The following is a 19,487-nucleotide window of genomic DNA, read 5'->3' on the forward strand; positions in this document are numbered from 1 at the left end:
AAACTTCAATGGGGGATACTTGCAATCTGTGTTGGGCCACTCTTGCAGCTACTAAAGTTTGCCCTCTGACTCTCAGGGTGCAGAAACAAGTATGTTTTCTTTATGCTTCAAAGAAGTTACAATCTCACTGGAAGCAGATAGCACTGAATATGGCAATACCAGCAAGCAGCTTAGAGAAGCAGTGTAGATCAGTCTCACCTCAGGTAGAAAGTAGAGGACTAGAAGGTCCTACAGTTCATAAATCAGAGGACAGAGCCTCTCCTTTGTGACCTCTGAGGGATGAACTGAGTAAATCTATGTCCCATTCCCTCCTCCCTTTACTGTTCTCTCCCTCTTATACTGGCTTGCTGGTTTTGTCTAATTTATTAAACTACTTTAGTTTACCGAATTCTAATGAAAGATGTTTCGTTTTGTTTTCCTGGGATGTAGGAAATGTCCTAAATACTCCTTGGCCAAAGACCATAGATGCCACAGATAAAAAGATGCTGGCTTAGCTGGGAAGTTTCTGTTCCTACCAAAACAGGTTTCTCTGCTCAAAGATTTCCCAAGCTCTCTCTCTCTCTCATACGTTTCCAGTTATAAAGGAGTTTCTTTTATTTTTACAAAACTTAGCATCTTCTTGAGACAGATCAGTCTCCCCTTATTTTGGTGACCCCCTCCACTGGCATCCAAGTGCTTCTCTCTTGCTGGCAGAATTGCTTGGCCTATTAATTCTGAGCTGAAGTTTTGCAGAGTACTGAATTCATAGTGAGTTACTTGACCTGTCCTGCTCTCAGCACACGAGTGAGAACGCAGTGCTCCATTAGACCTACCGAACAAGCACCTTCTTCCTAGCACCTGCACTGCCCTCCAGAAGTATAGCAAGATTCTCTAGTGGGCAAGGCTTTGAAGGACATTGGCTTAGAACTCATACTGTTGTTTCCTGCAAATAATGACCATGGTTCTATGGGGACAGGGAATTAACCATCTAAATGGATTTCTCTTTAGGTGACAATGAGAGTGGGTTTCTTGGTTCCAAGGAAACACCCACCAGGGAGTTATCTTGTTTCAGAGCAGCAGGCTTCATTCTTTCACGTGTGGAATAAACAGTATTTTTGTTGCAAACTACCTATTGCCTGAAGCTATCTCAGCTCAGGCTGTGATCTCATCTGATTGCAAAAGCTAAGCAGGGTTAGGCCTGGTCAGTACTTAGCTGGGAGACCTCAAGGGTAAAAAGAGGTGCTGTAAGAAATGGTGTTGGCAGTTTAATAGGTGATGCTGTTTCCTCTGCGTCAATACAGAGGTAATGTTCCAGGGGAGAGGTTAAAGTACCAGGGGATGGCTGGAGGCTGGAGGCAAAACCTTGCCGCTGGACAAGATTTAAAAATGGATATCCTGACAACTTGTGGCATCTGCTGTGAGGAAGATGATAATCTTGATGTTCTAGGCAAAAAAAATCCTATCAATCTAAGCTCCTCTGATAGCTGTCACTGAAAACCACACTCGTCCTACTCATTTGTGAGATGGTCCACCCCAGAGGGGTTGCATTTCAGCAGAAGAAAGATTGACTGTTGCAGTTATTTGTAAAGGTGCTAGGGAGGTGGGAGTGACTGTTCGTAAGTATTTTATTGTGCTTGGAATTCTTAATCTCTTTCGAGAACAAAGATTCTGATTACAAAATACCCCAAACTCCCAAGCCAGTTTTCCTATGAAGCTTAGATTTATTTCCATGTCTGAAATAATTTTTCAAATACAAACACATGAATAGAAAATTAAAGTGCTAAATTATTTACAGGGATGTGTGCACAAGGAGATGGCTTGTGTGCCAGTGCTCTAGGGCAGACTAAGGTGGTCCTCTCTCTCAGACTGCCCCAGGTCCCACTCAGTCACTAATTCTGAGGACACCTCTGTGAAGAGATGGTCCCAGTCCCAGCTGACATCATCCTACCAAGAGAAAAGAGACAAACATGCTGAAATTTTACTGGTGACACCCAGACATCTCTGAACGCTGCTAAATATTCAAGCTGAAGAGCAAAGAGAGAGGCTAGATGGGAGTCGCCCTTGCCAGGGAAGGGGCTCCAAGTCCCAGAGTCTCTTGGCAGCAACAGGAATCCTAGAAAGAATAAAATTTGAATCTCTGCTACAATTTAATGATTTTGACAGAATTATTCATGTTTTCAAAGTCAATAAAGAAAAGATTTTTTGATATCCATTAATCTTAGAATACTCACAAGCAGAGCATAAGGAAGAGCCATGAAAACCTTCTACTCTTCTACTGAAGCATCTGTAATTCTGAGCTGCAGGAATCCTTTGCTTCCAGTCCTAAGTTCCTGCCTACCCAGCTGTACTGAGATTTTTCTGTCCTGCTTTAGAATCCAAATGCTTTCTGCTTTTGTCCTTCTGCACCACCCTGCAGAACCACCTGGAGCTAATGGTAGCTATCAAAAGACAATAGATGAGAGCATTGTTTCTGCACCGATCTGTGGCAGTGTTAGGCCCTTCACAATCTCCTTACTTGCTCTCTCCTACAGAAGGAGGCCAGTCAGCATGGTACCATACTTTCACACAGGGAAAGCCCTACAAATACTTTAAAATAATCTGCCGGGGAAATAAGACCTCCTTCAACTCGACAAAGTCCTCCTCTCAGGCTTCTCCTCACCTGTCTCTCCTCTACCCCACCGACAAAGGCCTACATTCCAAGCACAGTCTGAGAAACATAAGAAGCTTATCGGTATTTCCACAAAAGACTCACCTCTCGTAGCTCCTGCTCTGGGGCCAAAACTTTGGTGAGAAGCTTCAGGTCAACCTCTCCATCCTGTGAATGCACAAACAACCACAATCTTACTTCAGCAGGTCAGACTCAGAGGAAGGATGCTGTCATTTCACCGGGAAGGTGTTGCTAGAGATACAAACACTATGTTTAGCCTCATAAGGGGCATATGCCCTGTCCAGGACAGCAACAGGAGCCTCACCTGAGCAACAGATATTACACCCATACAATTTATAGGCACAAACAAGTATGCAAGCCCCAGTACAGAGAGGAACAGATGTGCAGGCAGACTAGAAGATGTCTGGATGACAGAGCTATGTATTTTCTGTAGCTGAAAATTACTATGAAGGATGATGGGAGACTGGAAGGAGAGGAAGTAACATCCATCACCCCACAGCAACAGCCACTTACCAGAGTCTGAAAGGCAGCATACTTCATAAGATCTTTGTCCAGGTCATGGTAAGTCAGCACTCTGTTCACCTGGACACTATAACCAGAAAGGGGAAAGACACAAACCTTGTTAAGTGTGGGAGCACATCTGAGAAAGGTGGTGTGAACAGGAGTCTGGGGACACCCATCTTGAGTGTCCACATCGTCCTCAAGAGGCCTGATACAGGAGTGCATCTCATTCAACAAATGAATAGTCATTGACACATAAATCTGCATGCCAGATTCTGCACAGGCATAAAAACGGGAATAAGCCTCTTGCTGATGTGGAGGGACAACTGACTCCCTCAGAGAAACCAGCACCCCAGATAGAATATCCACAGACTAGCTTCAAGGGCCAGAAGAAAAAACAGGAATATGGTAAACAGCCAAACAGCCCTACCTCAATATACATACATAGCCAGCACATAACAGCCCAAATCACTCTCCTAGCTTGCAAGTAAAGCAGGCCCTGATAGCCCCACCATACAAGCTACAAAATAGTAGGGATTTTGTTTTTTCCATGTCTGAGCAGGGTCACAGCTATCAAACACAATTTCTTAAAAGGCAGCCTTCAAAGGGGGGAAGGATTGGTATTACACTGTTATGCCATCTTTCCCTCTGCAGGTGATGTAATACTATGGAGAAGACCTACATTAATTTCATTTCTGTTTATGCTTGTCCATGAAAACGACTTGTCTTTTCCATTGCAGAGAAACAATGGATACAGGAATAACAGATGGGATAAAGAAAAAAAGACAGAAAACAGAAATGAACTCTGGTGAGAGACAAAGTAATTTTTAATTTACTACCATAAAGTGTCATTTATTTTTCTTAACAGCTATTCAATGACAACAGCTACTCCATACTTATGAGAGACATCTGTGGTCTGGAGTAAGATATCCCACCTCTCCAAATAAGAGTTGAGAGAAATCCCAGTCTGTGATCTTGCCAATAGGCCCAACAGGGGAGAGAAGGCATTCCTCACACTTTTAACATAAAACCCCCAAGTATTTCATTTTTTAAAATTTGGTGGTCTCCTTCAAGCTAACTCCAAGACTGCTCTGATAACCCCTTCAAACAACAGGACTGTACTTTGCTAATTAACTAGGCAGTTGAGTATGAGGACATCCTGTGGAGGGCAAAGCAGCCTATGACCGTGAAATCAAAGTGTGTGTGATAATACATGTGTACTGGAGGCATTTGAGGTTATACAGGCAACCTTAAATCAAGCCATTCCTAACTTTTGAGGGTCTGATTTTGCAACATGAAGCGTGTTTTTCTAATGTAGTTTTTGCATATAGTGAGACAATATGCAGTAATTGCTTTCTCTGTGTAACAGGAAACAAGAAGTTTGCACTGTTTGGCTTGGAGCCTCACTATCACAATACACAGCATTGAATGCTGCTGAATGGGACAGCCACTGACATCCACAGAGCACAGGAGAAGACAGAGTTTAATTTCAGCAGGCATTTCACATTTCGTGCTGCCGATGAGAGCCTCAAGAGCACCTGGCAGTGCTCTTACCTGGGGGGAGCTGCCACTTGCATGGCCAGATCTTCCTCCTGGACTTCCTCCAAGTCAGGGATCACGGGAATGTCTGCAACAGGAGAAGGCAGCAGCAGTAAGTGGGGAGTGCTGTACTCTCCTCTCACTAGAGATAAAGGTTCCCATGCTTCATAGATGTGAAACAGCCTGTTCCTTATTAGAGGAAAATACAGCAGATTTATTTAACAATGATTAAAATATGTTAATATTAAAACAAAGCAATAAAGCTTTGAGGCTTGGGGTCAAAAGAAATCTGACAAGAGGAGCAAATTTATGATGGACAGGACTCAGTAGCCATGGACTGTGCATTTGAACACAACCTTGAAACTGAAAGAAGCCAGCTGCACTCAAACCTGCTGCCTGCTTGCCATCATCCCAAGACTGGGCAAGAATTTGCTTCCTATGAGATGTATTATCACTTGCTCAGTCCAGTCATCTAGATTCTGTTAGAAATTAAATGTAGAAGAGGATACAAACTACGAAAAGTTTGAACTATAAAACCAGACGCTGAAGGAGCTGCTGGCTGGATCTCAGACTGTGCAGAGGTCTGTGACCTTCCTGATAGCTGGGGACAGAAATGCTGGTGGTCTGGCAGATACAAAGACTGTGGAAGATGCATTTAGTTATAATGTCATAAATCTTTTCATGATTTCCAATGTGAACATGGAATAACTGACACAGGTCACATGTATATCCCCTAGTTGTTCCCAGCACAAGGACTATACCTACTCTGCCTGAAAAGGAAGTGAGAGGAGAAAGAAAGGAGGTGAGCAGAAAAACCTGGGTACACATTGAATCCCGCTAGAACAGCAAGGCTCAGAGAAGGTCAGACAAGGTCCTGGTTAGACAAAGTCCTGTGTCTCTTCGGCAAACAGGTGAAGATGGTGGGAGCAAAAAGGGGGAGAGCAAGGGAAGGCAAAGTAACTGGAGGAGCAAAGCAAGGACAGAATACATCAGCACAGAGCTGCTGTAAAGACTCACGTCCACAGAGGCCTTCCAGAGACCCTGAGTCCTCCGACCATGGAGAATCTGGTGGTTCAGCTCTGAGGACAGGTTTCACTCACACAGTGTCTGGACAAGCTGCCCCCTTATGAGCAGGCTGCTCCTGGCTCTGTCGGCAGCATGGCCATATTACTGTTGCACCACAGCAAGCAGCTGGGCTTGACTTTGCCCAGTTTTGCAGCCCATGCTGAGATGAATATTCAGGAGCTGGAGAGACATTCCCACCTGTGGCGCTCAGGAGTCTGGGCAGGGTCTTCCTGAAAAGCCCCCTCATCCTGCCTGTCAGAGCCACGCAGGCTCTCAGCTGCCCTCCCCTGCCCCAAGTCCACTCCGCATCCCCCAGGCTCCCCAGCCCCCAGTGCAGGAGGCAGCCTTCGCCCAGCTGCAGCAGGGCACAGGTCAGGCGGGCCTTGGCGAGGTGGCCGTTCAGAGCTAGCCACACAGTGGGATTTCTCGCTAATTGGCTGCTTGGCGGAAGGGCTGAGCGGGACAGAGGCTGCAGCAAGAGCCAGGCCAAAGTGAAAGGCAGTGACAGCTTGGACAATCTCAGCAGAGCTGTGCCTTTTAGCTCCCCAGCCCCCCAAGGAACAGGTGCCTGCAGAGCAGCTTTCTGACGACAGCAAACTTCCCAAAGACATTTAAAGGGAAACTGCAGCAACAGACCCCCAATCTGTCCCTTAGATGGAGGAGGCACGTGCAAGTGCCTCACCACTGTATCACTGTGTGTTTGGGATAGATCTGCCCCCTGTCTGTTTCTAAGGACAGAACACAGTAGAAGCTGCTATCCCACCAGCTCTTCCTTGCAAGGTCTCTCAGCTCTTGGCAAAGCTTGTAAAAAAATGCAGTTATGGGACAAAAGCAACCTCATGGAAAGAGCGACTGACCTGGTGAGGGAGATCATAAATGCTGCTCAGTGACAATGTGGGAGCAAGTCCCTGTATATAAGCAGCAAAGATCAAGGAGGAAACAGACTGGTGAGGCTGGTCCAAGAGGACAAATGCAGTGCTATGCAGAGGTACCCAGCTAGGTCCATGCAAGCTAGCATGGGAATGAGAAACTGTCTAATCACTCCTGAGCTAATTTATCCTTTTCAGCAGGAGACTGTGAATGTTGCTCAGCAAACAAAACTAAATGAAGAACTACCTGGGAGCAGGGCTGCTCTCATCCACTGTCACAGGAGAAGGTCACATCCTTATCCCCTTTCGACAGCAGGAACGTGGAAGGGGTTTGCAGCAAACTCAATTTCTTCACTCAGTGCTCATTTGGCTGCTGCTCCTGGGGCTTCCTCTTCCTAGTTCCCTCAGACTTTTGTTAATTACCTTTCGTTCAAGAAAAAAACTGCACATTTAGGGCCCAGATCAATGATGTACCTTTCATTTTGCAGGTTCCCAGAGTCCTACAAACAGCATCCTGCTGCTGGACTTGCCAGCACTGATTTTATCTCATTGCCATTGAATTCCACGGAGACATTCCCAAACCCCTTGCAGAGCATTACCCCTACTCTGTATTAGCAAAACACAGACTATCACGTAGAAATTCTCTCCAAAAGAAATTCAAGGCTCCAGTATTTTATAGGAGCTTTGAAAATATTTCAGACAGAAGAGCTGGAAATACTCTGGGGGCTCCTGCCAGCCCCTCCAACAAAGGCCAGTGCATGATTGTTCTTACTGCAAAGTGTGGATAATTTTGTCCATTTCTAGGCAAAGGCAATGCCCTTTAGGACTGTGAGAGACTGACGAGAAGCAGAACAAAAATATCCAAAATTTTAAGAAAATGTAAGGTCCCCAGGCTGACTGCTATCAGTGACAAATCAGCCCTGAAATATTTGGTTCGTTATTTCACTTGTTACTCATAATTTCTTTTTCCTTCTGCCAATTCCCATGATGCCATCTCTCCACAATGCCTCTCCTTTCTCTCTTTTAACATCCTTGGAAAAATTGTGTCTCAGCTTTCCCATTATCACCAGGTAGCCAACCTTTCCCCTCACTAAGACCCTCCAGCCCCCTAATCATTTTTGTTGCTTTTCTTAGAACTTACATCTTTTTTTCCAGTAAGCTGCGCTAACACTGCCAAGTCATGGCACTATGTCAACTGTAGGGAGAAGGACCACATGGGCTGTAGTGTTGCAAGAATGTAGGCATATGCTTTACTCTGAATATTGCCATTAGCTGCAGTGAGACTACTACTATAAATATGCAGCAATGTTCACAGGACCATGTCCTCCCAGTCCGACGTTGCAGCACTCATAAACATACAGCTGGAAATTGTTTTAGCTTGGTCTAACAATGTTACTTTTCAAACCCCCATTCTGTGTACTGCGCCTCTGCTCTGTGACCCACTTTTCTCCCTCCTATTGGGTGTATGGCTTTCAGATCACTCCCCATCACACTGATAAGCCTGTGTTTTTGATGCAGCAACCTGACGTATTCTTTACTGCCCTGGCTCTACTGTCTGAATTCAGGGTTTTTGTAGGTAAATGTTAAAAATGACTTCATAATGTACCTATACGTTACGGAGTTGCCTATGTGCAAAAGGAAACACCTTTACAGATAGCAGAACACTGCGATGGAGTGAACAAATGGCCTGTGCATTATAAAATGAAGATGTTTTTCAGATGAGAAGGAGGGGTAGCTTCAAAACCTGCAAACAAAAGTGATTCTCTGCAATCTAGCTTTATGAGCTTTAGCCTTTTACTATTTTTTTTTTTTTGAAGTTGGCTGCATTTTGGAAGAGAGAGAGCAGTTTCTATATTGCCTTTAATATCAACCAATATCAATCAAACACTGTAGGCAAATCGTTGAAGCAAAGTGAATACCTTACTGCTCCAGCATTTCTTCTCCCATTTTCACATCTTTCCCTCCACTTTGAAAAGCAGAACAAATTGATGACAATGATAATAGTAATAATAGTAAGAAACATTAAATAAAACTTGAACAAACTATAAAAACATAAAAAGGGAACAAATTGGGTACAAAAACTGCCAACTTTGATCTCCCAGCTGGCCTCCAAGCATTTTACAATAGGTTACCGCAAGCAATGCAGCCTCCCTCAACCAGCCTCCACTAAACAGAACTCCTCCGAATCTCCGTTTCATATGGCAGATAACATTCCCAGAGTGAGTGCTCCTAAAAACAGCACTTACTCTCCCCCTGAGAGAGAGTATCCTACTTTCATTTTGGCTGAAGGGAAGAGGGAATAGGTAGACATACATGTCAGGTAGTGTTTTACACGCAGAAAGGAGAACAGAGGAGTATATGCAATAGAAGATGGGGGGGGTGAAAACTTAGTGCACACAATGACCTTAAAGAGGAATGGATGAGGCTTCTCTTTATTGCCCACAATGACTGGGAACAAATAGTAATGCAAAGCCTTTCCCCATCGCTTTCTCAGCCCAAGTCAGCCCAGAAGGAAAGAAGACATTGGCTTCAGAAACTGCATATGGCAGAGATGAAAAATACTGAGTGAGCATCACATGCCGGATGACCTTTTCGGACTCTCCACCATCTCCCAAATCATGATGAACAAGAGAGAACTATCAAAGAATGACACCAAACTGAGTGCATCTAGGCACTCATTTACAGTGGGGTTATAGTGGGATAGGAGGCATGAGTACCAAGTGTTGACTAACAGGGGAGTTGTAATGTACTGCACCAGACTGACTGTCTCAAAACATCTAAGTCCCAGCATATAATTAAGAATAGTATTTTTAATACAACAGCTGGACTGAGCTAGGCAGTGGTCGCATGCAAAAACAGCCTCATGGCTAAGCTATGGCAGGACACAACGTTAGGCAGAAGTGTGCACATGGAGGAAAAGATGGGGAGGAAAGACCAATGGTGACCTGTGCTACAATCTGGGTAGCTGAACAGTAAGCAAGGAAGAGCAGTTCTTAAGTCAAAAACAAAGCAGGGCTTTATGTGACCATGTTAGAATTCATGCAGTGACCAGTGACCACCCTTTCTGCCTCTTAGCCAAATGACTTAGTGACATCTGAGGGAAAAAAACATGGAAAGCAGCAAGCAGGAGGTGGAAGAACCTGCACCACCTTACAGCTCAGTTGCTCCTGCAAGTTGCTACATTGTACTTCCTCTCCCAGGTAGAGCTGATTCTTGATTTAATATTATTTGTATTACAGCAACACCTACAGGCTGGGTCCCTTGAAATGCTGCAAGCCCACAGTAAGATCTGGTCCTACCCCAGAGAACTAACAAGTTCTCTGTTGGAGAGAAGAAAGCACAATTAGTGGGGACAGACACAAGCTGTTGTAGCTCATACACTGAATCAGCAGCTGAGCTGGATCTAGAAGCCATGTCCTAGGCCAGGCCTACACTTACTCAGCAATGCAGCTGTTAATTTTTTTCCCTGAGCAGCCTTAAGAATCACTGAGTCAAAGCCCTGGCACCCAAAAGAGCAACTCCTTTTCCCTTAGGCTGATTTGCTTCCCCTAACCAGGCAACTGTTTCAATGGCCTGTTCAGAATGGACACTCTTACAGTGGGGAGTTTGTTGTCCTCCCTGTCCATACACCACAATATCCAGAAAACACAAAGAGGGTAGTGGCTTCTGGGGTTGGCAGTCCCTTACTAAACAGGCATAAGAATAAAACTAACTTTAGTTTAAGTTGCTGGCTCATAAAATGTAACACTGAGATAATTGCAATTTCTCTGCTGCTGCAAAACTTTGTTTTACTGAATACTGTTACCTTCTGCATCACGTTTGGGGAATTTTAAACAGGCAAATGGAAGAAGGTCTGATTGAAGATGAAGTTAAGTGAAAGAAATTGGTCTCATTTAGCACATGACAGGATTCATCTGTGTTCCCAAGTCCACTGAGGTAGCATCATGGGCGTTTCATATTCATGAGCTGCTGCGACACTGTGTCCCCTCATTTACAAAGCACCGTGTTCAGCAAATTCCATCCCTGTGGACACTCCGTGCATTTCATGGTCTTGTCAGAGAGACATCAAACACTTCAGTAACCAAATACCAGAAAATGGCTTTAATTAGCACATCTCAATGCAATAAATATTTTTTCTTTCTAAGTGTAAAAATGGAGAATTAAAAAAAAGAAAAGAAAAAAGTGGAAAGCAACAGGCAAAAAAAATCTTCAAAAAACCATAAGGAACAAGGGACACAGACAGCTTCTGCTGAACACACAAACAAGCTTGAAGCCTCTTGGAAGCTTTCTCATGAGAGCAGCAGGCAAACGGAGAGGATAAAGAACACTCCTTTGGATGCTTGGACATTAATTTCATAGGGATGCCTCTCCCTGATTGAAATTGCCATAGTAACAGGCTGATGCTGAGCATTGTACCTGCCTGATCAGCCAGCAGAGAGGATGAAAACAGTGAGGTGGAGAGCAGGCAGTACCACAGCTGCTAGGGCACTACCTTGAAAGCTGAGACAAGCTGAAGATAACCTGAGTGACCAGGACCCAAAGCGCTCCCTTGAGAAGTGAATGGTAACAGCACAACTCAGGCAAACTGATGGGAAAAGTCACGCAGTGGGCAGGTGTCATAGGATCTACGGGAGATTATAAAACAGACTCAGTACTGACCCTCCAACCTTGCTTTACAGATGTATACTGAAAGGGAACCAGATGAAATGATTTTTTTTCTTCAGCCACCCAAGCTCTGATGATACTTTCAGCTAGAGGGAGGACTGGCTGGGAAGTCAGGTGGTCTATGAGACACCCTACATGCTGCAACAGTGTTGTGCTTTCACAGGCTGCTTGGCATGGTATGGCTTCCTCCTCACCTGAGAACTTGATGGGGACAGGAGTCAGGCACGTTTGCTATGTCCCAAGGCTGCTGTTGACACAAAGTGTTGATGAGTTTCAACTCCTGGGAAGCGTGAGGAGAGATACACAGCACTGCAGCACAGCCAGGGCACAGGACAGCCACATCTGATGAGTCACTGGGCTCAGTGTAGGGATTCAGTAGGCAGTATCTACGGCTGGTATTGTGCAAGAAGAAAGACCAGATGCTAACAACTCTAAAGAGGAGGAACCTTTTAACACATAGGCTTTTCACTAGCAGCAGAAAACAGGACAGACTGCAGGCCAGGCTCAGGACCTGGAGTCCAAAATATTCCTGAAAAGTCAGCATCTACAATGGTCACACACCTACTAGCCTTACCAACAGACCCCGACAGATCACTGTGTCTGCCTTACTTTTCAGTAACATCCATTTTCCTCTTTTCAAAGGAAGAGTTGCCTGTTCTCTTGGAGTCTTCCCCTGCAGAAACACACTCAGTGGGGTGGGGCAGCAGATGAGAAGGCATGAAGTGCCCAGGGATGGTCTGGTGAGCTCAGAAACACAAAACCCTCCTCAAAAATGCTGGAGATGAGTGATTTTGCATTAGAGCATTAGTGTGACAGGGGAAGAAGCTTTTGAGAATGCTCCCGTGGAAGTATGTTCGGGAGCAGGCGTATCTGATTCTATTTCATCCTCTTCATGTTACACTGGAAAAACAAGACAAACTACATTTCTTTTATGCTAAATCCTTAGGTTTTTTTATTTTTTCTTATATATATTTATTAAAAAATGCCTCTTTGATCGGCAGCACCCATGACATTTCCACATCCAGCAACTCCTCAGAAGCCTCCCTCCCTCCACACAAGGCCACCGCTGCTGACAGCCAGCCAGGTTTGATCAGAGCCACTCAGAATCGGATTTTCATAAGACAGATGAGGAATCTTACTGCTGCTCTCTATCAGATGAGAAACTGAGGGGGAGGGGGGACGGGTCCTGAGGGAACGACACTACAATCAAGGGCTACGCAGTTCTCTCTCTGTCCCTCCACTGCTGCAATTTTCAAAGGATTTTGCCTCAGGCAGTTTTAAATGATGGTGTCTCAATTCTGTAATCATCTTTCAAGAGCTTTTTCTTAAAGGGTATTTTAGGTAAACCTAGTCCGTCAACTACACTTATGGACTCAGCAATCACAGGCCCAATACGACTGTGTATCTAACATATCGCAGAATTTAGTGGTGGAAGGCGCTTACCCAGACTATTATATTCAACCCCCCAAAAGCTGTGCTTGATCTCTTGCAATTAAACTGTCCACTGCCCTTTGACCAGTGGTCAGCTACTCAAAATAGGACATTGGCCATATCCCTTGGGACATACTCTATGCTCCCCCCCTTCTACTATGACTTTCAGGAGGGAGAGTTCCTCAAACACAAGAGGTGCTAGGTCGTAATATCAGCACTGACTGGCAGAGTTCACACTGGCCTGGACCAACAGCACAGTGAAAACCATCAGGCTGGTCTGAGTTTAGCCTTCATTGACCTTGCACAAAGACTCAAGGTAGCGCCTTCTTGGACCAGCCAAGGGGGCACTCCGGTGCACTGGCAGATCCCCCAATGACATACAGTGGCAGGGCAGAGACACACAAAGTCACAATGCAAAATCCAAGAAACTTAGTAGTCACTGTCTCTCTCTCTGCCCCAGATCCTTCTCTTCAGCCCATTCACACAACTTCTCAATACCATATTTTTCACTCCATCACTCAATTTCACTGATGCTCAGCACATTTATCCTATTCATCTCCCCCCCAAACCATGCCACCACTGTCTCCTTACCCTTTGAGGTACCCACTGGCCATCTCCCTGAATGTCCCTGCTAGTTCCCCCTCTCTTACCATTCTGCCTAGTGCTCAGCCATTACAGCTGTAATGCTCTACCACAAATTCCTTGCAGCTCACAGCCTTTGGGAACCCACCAGCACTTTGTGTGTCCTGTAAAACAGCAACTCACCAGGGAAGCAACTCAAACTTTATCAGGGATGATACAGCTAACTCTAACCCACATAGTGCTGTATTCTGAATTGTCTTTTGAGCATTTTCATCACTGCTACACATTTGCAGGCAGCTCAGGAAGAGTTTGGTATTTTATGGCTGTGAAATCCTGGTGCTGGATATCCTGTAAGGGCCAGCTTCCACCTGACTGGCACACACCACACCGCAGCAGACGCACAGACCATTGCACACACCTACTTCCTCCCCCCCCCCCCCTGCCCCAAGCAAGCAATATCAACCTATAATGGAGCTTTAAAAAATTTCCTATGGCTCCTGTTGTGCACAGAGCCTGGACTCCTGTCCTGTTCAAATCCAAAGGAGCTGCCAGCACACCCCAGAAGGGTAAGAAGTCCTTCTAAAGGTTTGACATTGTATAGAGAGGTCTCGTCGTCAGCTCTGCTTCCTCAAGGAGGCTTCCCAGCAGGCAGGAAGGGGTTTTGCCTTGAGGGCACAGATCTAGTGTCTGTCTCCTGGCAGCTTCCCTCACTTGCAGGTCAGGTTTGGGTTGTCTGTGTAGCATAGTCAGGCTTTCATTTCAATCAGCTCTCTCATTCACACACACTACCTGCTTTAAAATAACAAGCCGTTGTTCCCACAGACAGAGAATCACACACGTCACATCCCCATCCTCCAAGAAAAGCCCCTGTTCCAGGAGCTTTGCATTCCCTGAGGAACAGAGAGAAGCAGAAGGGACTTCTGAAGATGAGTGAACAGTTCATGGTGGGAGGATAGCTGGAAAAGAGATGACAATCTTATCTAAGAAGCCCCCACTACAGTGCTGCAGAGAAAAGTCCAAGGGCAATGTGACGAAGAGATAGGATTCTGGGGGAGTGCAACTTGGGCAAGAAGAACTGGTGGGCAAGCAGGGAACACAGAGGAAACTTTCACCCAAAATGATAAAGCAGGTTTCCTAGAGGGGAGAGGAAGAGAAATGCCAGCTCTTAAAGAAGAGGCAAGAGTATTCCTTACCCAACAGGAGACAGCCCTTTCTAGCTGCATGTCAGAAAGACACACGAAAGTAGAGTAAAGCCAAATGAAATACCTAAGCAAAGTAAAAACAGAGACTCTGCTGCCCTGCTGGAGAAAGAAACAAAGGGAGGGGGAAGCCTTTCAATATGAATTCAGTTATCCTGTCCTCCCTGCCATCGGCACAATGGAAAGTAGCCTGCACTTTGGGGAAGCTCCTGGTTGCTAGAGAAAGGGAGACAGTGCTCTGCAGATAGCACTTTTTTAATTCCACTGATAGCCTCACATCTCCCATCTCACGCAGCTTTCCTGCTGTACAAGCTCAGCCACTGCTGCCCATTTCCCCTTTTGACATGGACAGAAAATTGAGCAATTACCCTGAATCTTTTCTCTTTCAGATTGCCCAGATTGCTACATACACAGCATTAAGCCCCAAATTGCCCCTGGCCAAAAGCAACTCAACTAGGTCTGTCCTTTAGGAATTAAACACTTTTTTGTTGCTTGTGAAGGTTTATTATTCCTCAAGTTGTGATGTATTAAATCCTGTTAAAGCACGTTTCCCATGGTGCAGAGAAGCAGAGCCCCACCACCCCAAGGTTCAGTTGGACACAGAGCAACCTAGTAACAGTACAGTATCCATTTGCTATGCCCATGTACTAGTATATATACCAGTGCGTTGAGCTCAGAGCAGATGCTGTAGGAAACCTCAACGTTCATCCCCTGGATGCAACAGAGCCACAGTTGGAAAAAACAGTGCATTTTTTAGAAAAGTTCTTCCAGCTTGGAGTTTTATAAGAGCAAATGGTGATTTCTGTTGAACACCTATCATCTCTTTCTTATAACTCAAAACTAGCTTCTCTTTAAAGTGGTCCTGGATTAGCCTCTATGAAGAAGAAATAGGGGTTAGAGAAAATGAATTCTGAACACAGCCTGAGCCAAGGTACTTCACTGCTAGTATTTCAATGTCTTTTATTGTGCAGTATGGATGACTTGCACGTTCTGGGCTTCCCTGGGCAAATACAAGGAACGACTGAAATTGCAGATGGTTCCATGTATGTCCCTGTCTCATCCATCCACTCACTGTCTCCCATATTACTTTGGTCTTCACACAAAGCCCTTCCCATAGCCTGAGAAGTGACTGTCCTCCTCTCCCGAACTCCCATGGAGATGAGACATCAGATGCTATTTCATGCATAGGATGAATGGTCTGGAGCAGTGACAGAATTCTACTTTTATTTTATTGCTGTAACTACAGAGCATGTCAAACCCCAAAGTCTCCACTTGGCTGTATAACCTTCCCTCCATTCTCCACAGGCCAAACTGTGGGCTCTCAGCAGGGCATATGGTTTTTTTAATACTTCCTCCAGTGAACTCCAAATTCTGAGCCTCCTCATGTTAGTGCCATATAAATAATTACAACCGAACGCATTTTAGATACACAAGACTCTTTTTTAAGGGTGCATAGGATCATCTTTCAGTCTTCTAATAAAAAGGTCATATGGGAGACAAACAATGTTAATGGAATCGTACAGCTAGCTTTCTAATAGGTTAAAGGAAGGCGATCCAAATGCACTCATTGACAGCAGCAATCATTAGACAGCCGCCCCTCTTCATATTAAGGTGTACAAGCTAACACATTATGCAGCACAAAATGACCATGACCCATCCTTGGGGAGCCATACACCAATGTCTTGGTTTTGTGTGTTTAGAATCTGAGCTTCTCTGTTACAGTTAAGGACACAAGCCCAGGTGCAGTTCTGTGCCAAGAAGGCCGATATGACTCAACACAGCTACACCATGGTGCTCTCTGCCTTCTACACTGATTATTTATTTGAATCCTTGTGCTCATTCATCGAAGTAATTTTACTCAGGTTCAGGACTTTATGTGTCACTTTTCCCCCTCTGGAATTGCTGAACCCACATAGAGAACTCTTCTCCCAGAGTTAACCTGTTTAACTTCCCTGTAGAAACACGACCACAAGGATGCAATGTACTGGTGATTTAGAGATTCTTCATGAGCAAAATAGATCCACAATCCAATGTATTTGACTGTACCAGAAACTGCCTCGAAAGGAACTATAATCAGATTAGCAGGATCTTTCTTCCAACATGCACACATAATCCAAGGTTGAATTTTGGTTTATCAACAATCCAAAATCAACTGTTAACTGTAGGTTAGCTACAGATAAATAAGTGAACTGCATTATGACTTACCATACCTTCATTTCACATTTTGTATCAATTCTATTCTGTATTTATTACCCAAGGTCTTGAAGCATTGAAAGTCACATGCTGCAAACATGTGGCAAGCATTTTTATGCCTGGTTAGCAAAGTTATTATACTCTGAATACAAGGCAAAGGTTCAACAAGACGGACAGCACATATGCGAATAGTCAAGGAACTGTTCAGAACAGAGTATCAGACTCAGTGATATACACTGAAATTCAAGCCCAAGAAACTTCCCAGGAGGGAAATTAAGTCTATTCCGAAGATGCCAATGCTATAAAGGTGCCACTTCTGGCAGTCATATGCTGCAATGCTTAATCTGTCTGCAAGACCCAAATAAGTCTTCTATTTAGTCTCATTAACCATATTGATGTCTGATCGTTTATGACTCCTGATAATTCTTTTGATGCTTGGTGATATTTTACAAATGCAACTTTTTATTCACTCTAGAAAATTCTTAGCCCTTGAAAGTAGAGCTAGCTCCTGGAGACTTTAATGAGTTTCTGTGCTCTCCAAAGTTCTCTGTACCCTGGCTAGAATTTGTCTAGAACTTCAAACCGTGGATTTTTCCTGCCATTTCTCTTGGCTTATCTCATCCTAGAAGAGCAGCTGATACATACTATGAAGAAAACTGTTGCTAGGTCAGGAGCCTGGTAGATCTCAGAGCAGCCTGTACAGAGCTGGGATGGGATAACCCACCAGTGTGTTTGTTTAGCTTATGATCTTTGATCTTTGCTTAGGTCAAGCAGATTTTTAAAATGAAGAATTTTAACAAGTCTTTATCACTCTAAACTGAAGAGCAGTGAGAGCTGGGGTATTTGATGAAAGCAGGATAAGGGGCCCCAGGATAGCAGGGCGGGCACAAGATAATGGTGCTACCATAAAACAGAAGATGGGCTTTAAGCAGAGCTTACTTTCACCTAAGCTGGAGGACAGCAGCAATTTCTTTCCCTGCTCTTAATCATTTATTGGTCTTTTAGCTCCCTTCTTTCCTCAGTGCATTATTCTTCTGGAGGTAATCACAAAAAAAACATGTCCACGACCCCTTCCATCTTCCCAAAGCATTCTATGTTAATGAAGAGCCAGACTTAGACCACAGATTTCATGTCCTCATCCTCCTTGTCATCTCCCTTGCTCTCTCTCTCTCCCATTCAGCAGCTGGAGAGACATTAGCAGCTCCTATTCTCATGTTTGTTTACCCCCAGTTAGCCCATTTCCTTGCCATTTCTTACAAGATGCACCTCTTCACTTTACTGAAGCACCCCCAGATAGGCATGAAGGCATTTCTTGCAGTAAAGCAGGTGGTACCTTACCTCCTCCATCATCTGAAGCCTCTAGGCTCTGCTGCCTGAGACGATGGCTGCAAGAAAACACAAGGAGGAAAGAATTTCAAATACATGCCCAGAAAAGCTTTTTTTTATGTCCCCTTTCTCCCCACAGGTCTAATGGCCTGTCAAATTCCCAAGTGTGCCCAGCCTACAGACTGACCTTCTCCCACACCCCTCATTGCTGGGCTCAGCAGAAATCTCAGTTCAGAGTGCTTAAGCAAGACCCCTTGAACATTAGACTAACCCCTAGGCTTTTTCACATTGCTGCAGATAGCAGGGCCTAGTATGGGCCTGGTGGGAAAGGGGGTGCTTTCCACTTCTCCTCCTTTCTGCCATATGGGAGTGACAGAACCATCGTCTACTGCAGATGCAGGAAACCGCAGAGTCACAGCCCTGCCCCAGCCCAGGACACGTTGCATGCATTCATACTAGGCTCTGCACCCTTCCCAGGTTCCAGATCTTGGTATACAGTTGTGCAGAGATGCATGCCCCTACTCCATGAAGTCAGATGTGAAAGCTGTTGAAGAAGTCTAAATTGCCTCTCTCAGCGACAATAGGAACTTACTCTTCTACTTCTTCAGCATGCTTTCTTCCTGACCTGCAAAGCAAGGACAGGCCTATGTTCAGAAAGGGTTAGAGAAACACAGAAAAAACACATCTGTCCCCACAACATTCTCATTGTGCAAAACAGTTCCTAAACCCAAGTCTGGTATAACACGCTGCACCTTCAAAGAATGCTGAGTACAACAGATTGAAACAGTGAACACCAAATCAGTGCATCAAAAAGCCCCTGACTGCATCAGATTAGAGCAGAACCATTTGGGTCCCAAAAGATGGCCAGGCCTAGAAACAGCGAGAGCCACACTCCCTGTTTTTTTGAGCTTCACAGATACATTTTCATCCCCTCTGCCATGAGTCCTACCTGAGTACAGAGGTCAGCACATGAAGGAATGAAGAAGATGCTATCCTGTTTCCACCTGCCCCTGAGAGATCAACAGGTTCTTCCTGCCCCTGGTCCTGCACAAAGACTATCTGTTTGCCTTTGTTGGTTAGGAGCCCCACCTGAGCTGGCCAAGTTCAGGTCAGACATGCTGTCACTGCAGTAAATCAGGGTTGATCTGGCTGAGTTAACAGGAGTTCATAATAATAACGTGGTGGGGAGGCACTGGCAAATGGCTGCTCTCTCGCTCTCCACCCCAGCAAGCCCAGAAGTAATTCAGTTCTGATTAGGGACGCTTGTTCAATATTCAAAATGTAAAACATGGAGGTTGCTGAACCAGCACTTTGAAAAGTTAATTAAATGCCAGGTTTCTTTTTAGCAGATACTCCATCACTTGCTGATTGCTTTGGCCATTTTGCAGAATGAAGTTTCAACTCTGTGCGTTGGGAATAAATATTCTCCCCTCCCTTGAAGTCAGGGTACCATGACAAGGAATACATGGG

The 19,487-nt window shown here is 44.8% G+C and overlaps 1 protein-coding gene across 3 annotated transcripts in view; it reads right to left on the reverse strand.

Moving 5' to 3' along the window:
• Nucleotides 1-1,676: 1,676 nt before the first annotated feature.
• Nucleotides 1,677-19,487, reverse strand: part of IFT43 (intraflagellar transport 43) — a 46,978-nt gene continuing 29,167 nt past the window's right edge. For 2 of the 3 annotated variants that reach the window (XM_026120449.2, XM_026120451.2), the window contains 6 exons: nucleotides 18,610-18,642; nucleotides 18,030-18,076; nucleotides 4,703-4,775; nucleotides 3,161-3,236; nucleotides 2,732-2,794; nucleotides 1,677-1,923 (listed from right to left, as the gene is read on the reverse strand). In XM_026120449.2, coding sequence (XP_025976234.2) covers nucleotides 1,813-1,923; nucleotides 2,732-2,794; nucleotides 3,161-3,236; nucleotides 4,703-4,775; nucleotides 18,030-18,076; nucleotides 18,610-18,642 — 403 coding nt within the window. In that variant the 3' untranslated portion in view covers nucleotides 1,677-1,812. Of the gene's footprint in view, nucleotides 1,924-1,944; nucleotides 2,093-2,731; nucleotides 2,795-3,160; nucleotides 3,237-4,702; nucleotides 4,776-18,029; nucleotides 18,077-18,609; nucleotides 18,643-19,487 lie in introns of those variants that run through there. The other variant, XM_064512281.1, reaches the window with a different exon arrangement.

Source organism: Dromaius novaehollandiae, chromosome 5 (genome assembly GCF_036370855.1).
Source record: "Dromaius novaehollandiae isolate bDroNov1 chromosome 5, bDroNov1.hap1, whole genome shotgun sequence".
NCBI classification, from domain to species: domain Eukaryota; kingdom Metazoa; phylum Chordata; class Aves; order Casuariiformes; family Dromaiidae; genus Dromaius; species Dromaius novaehollandiae.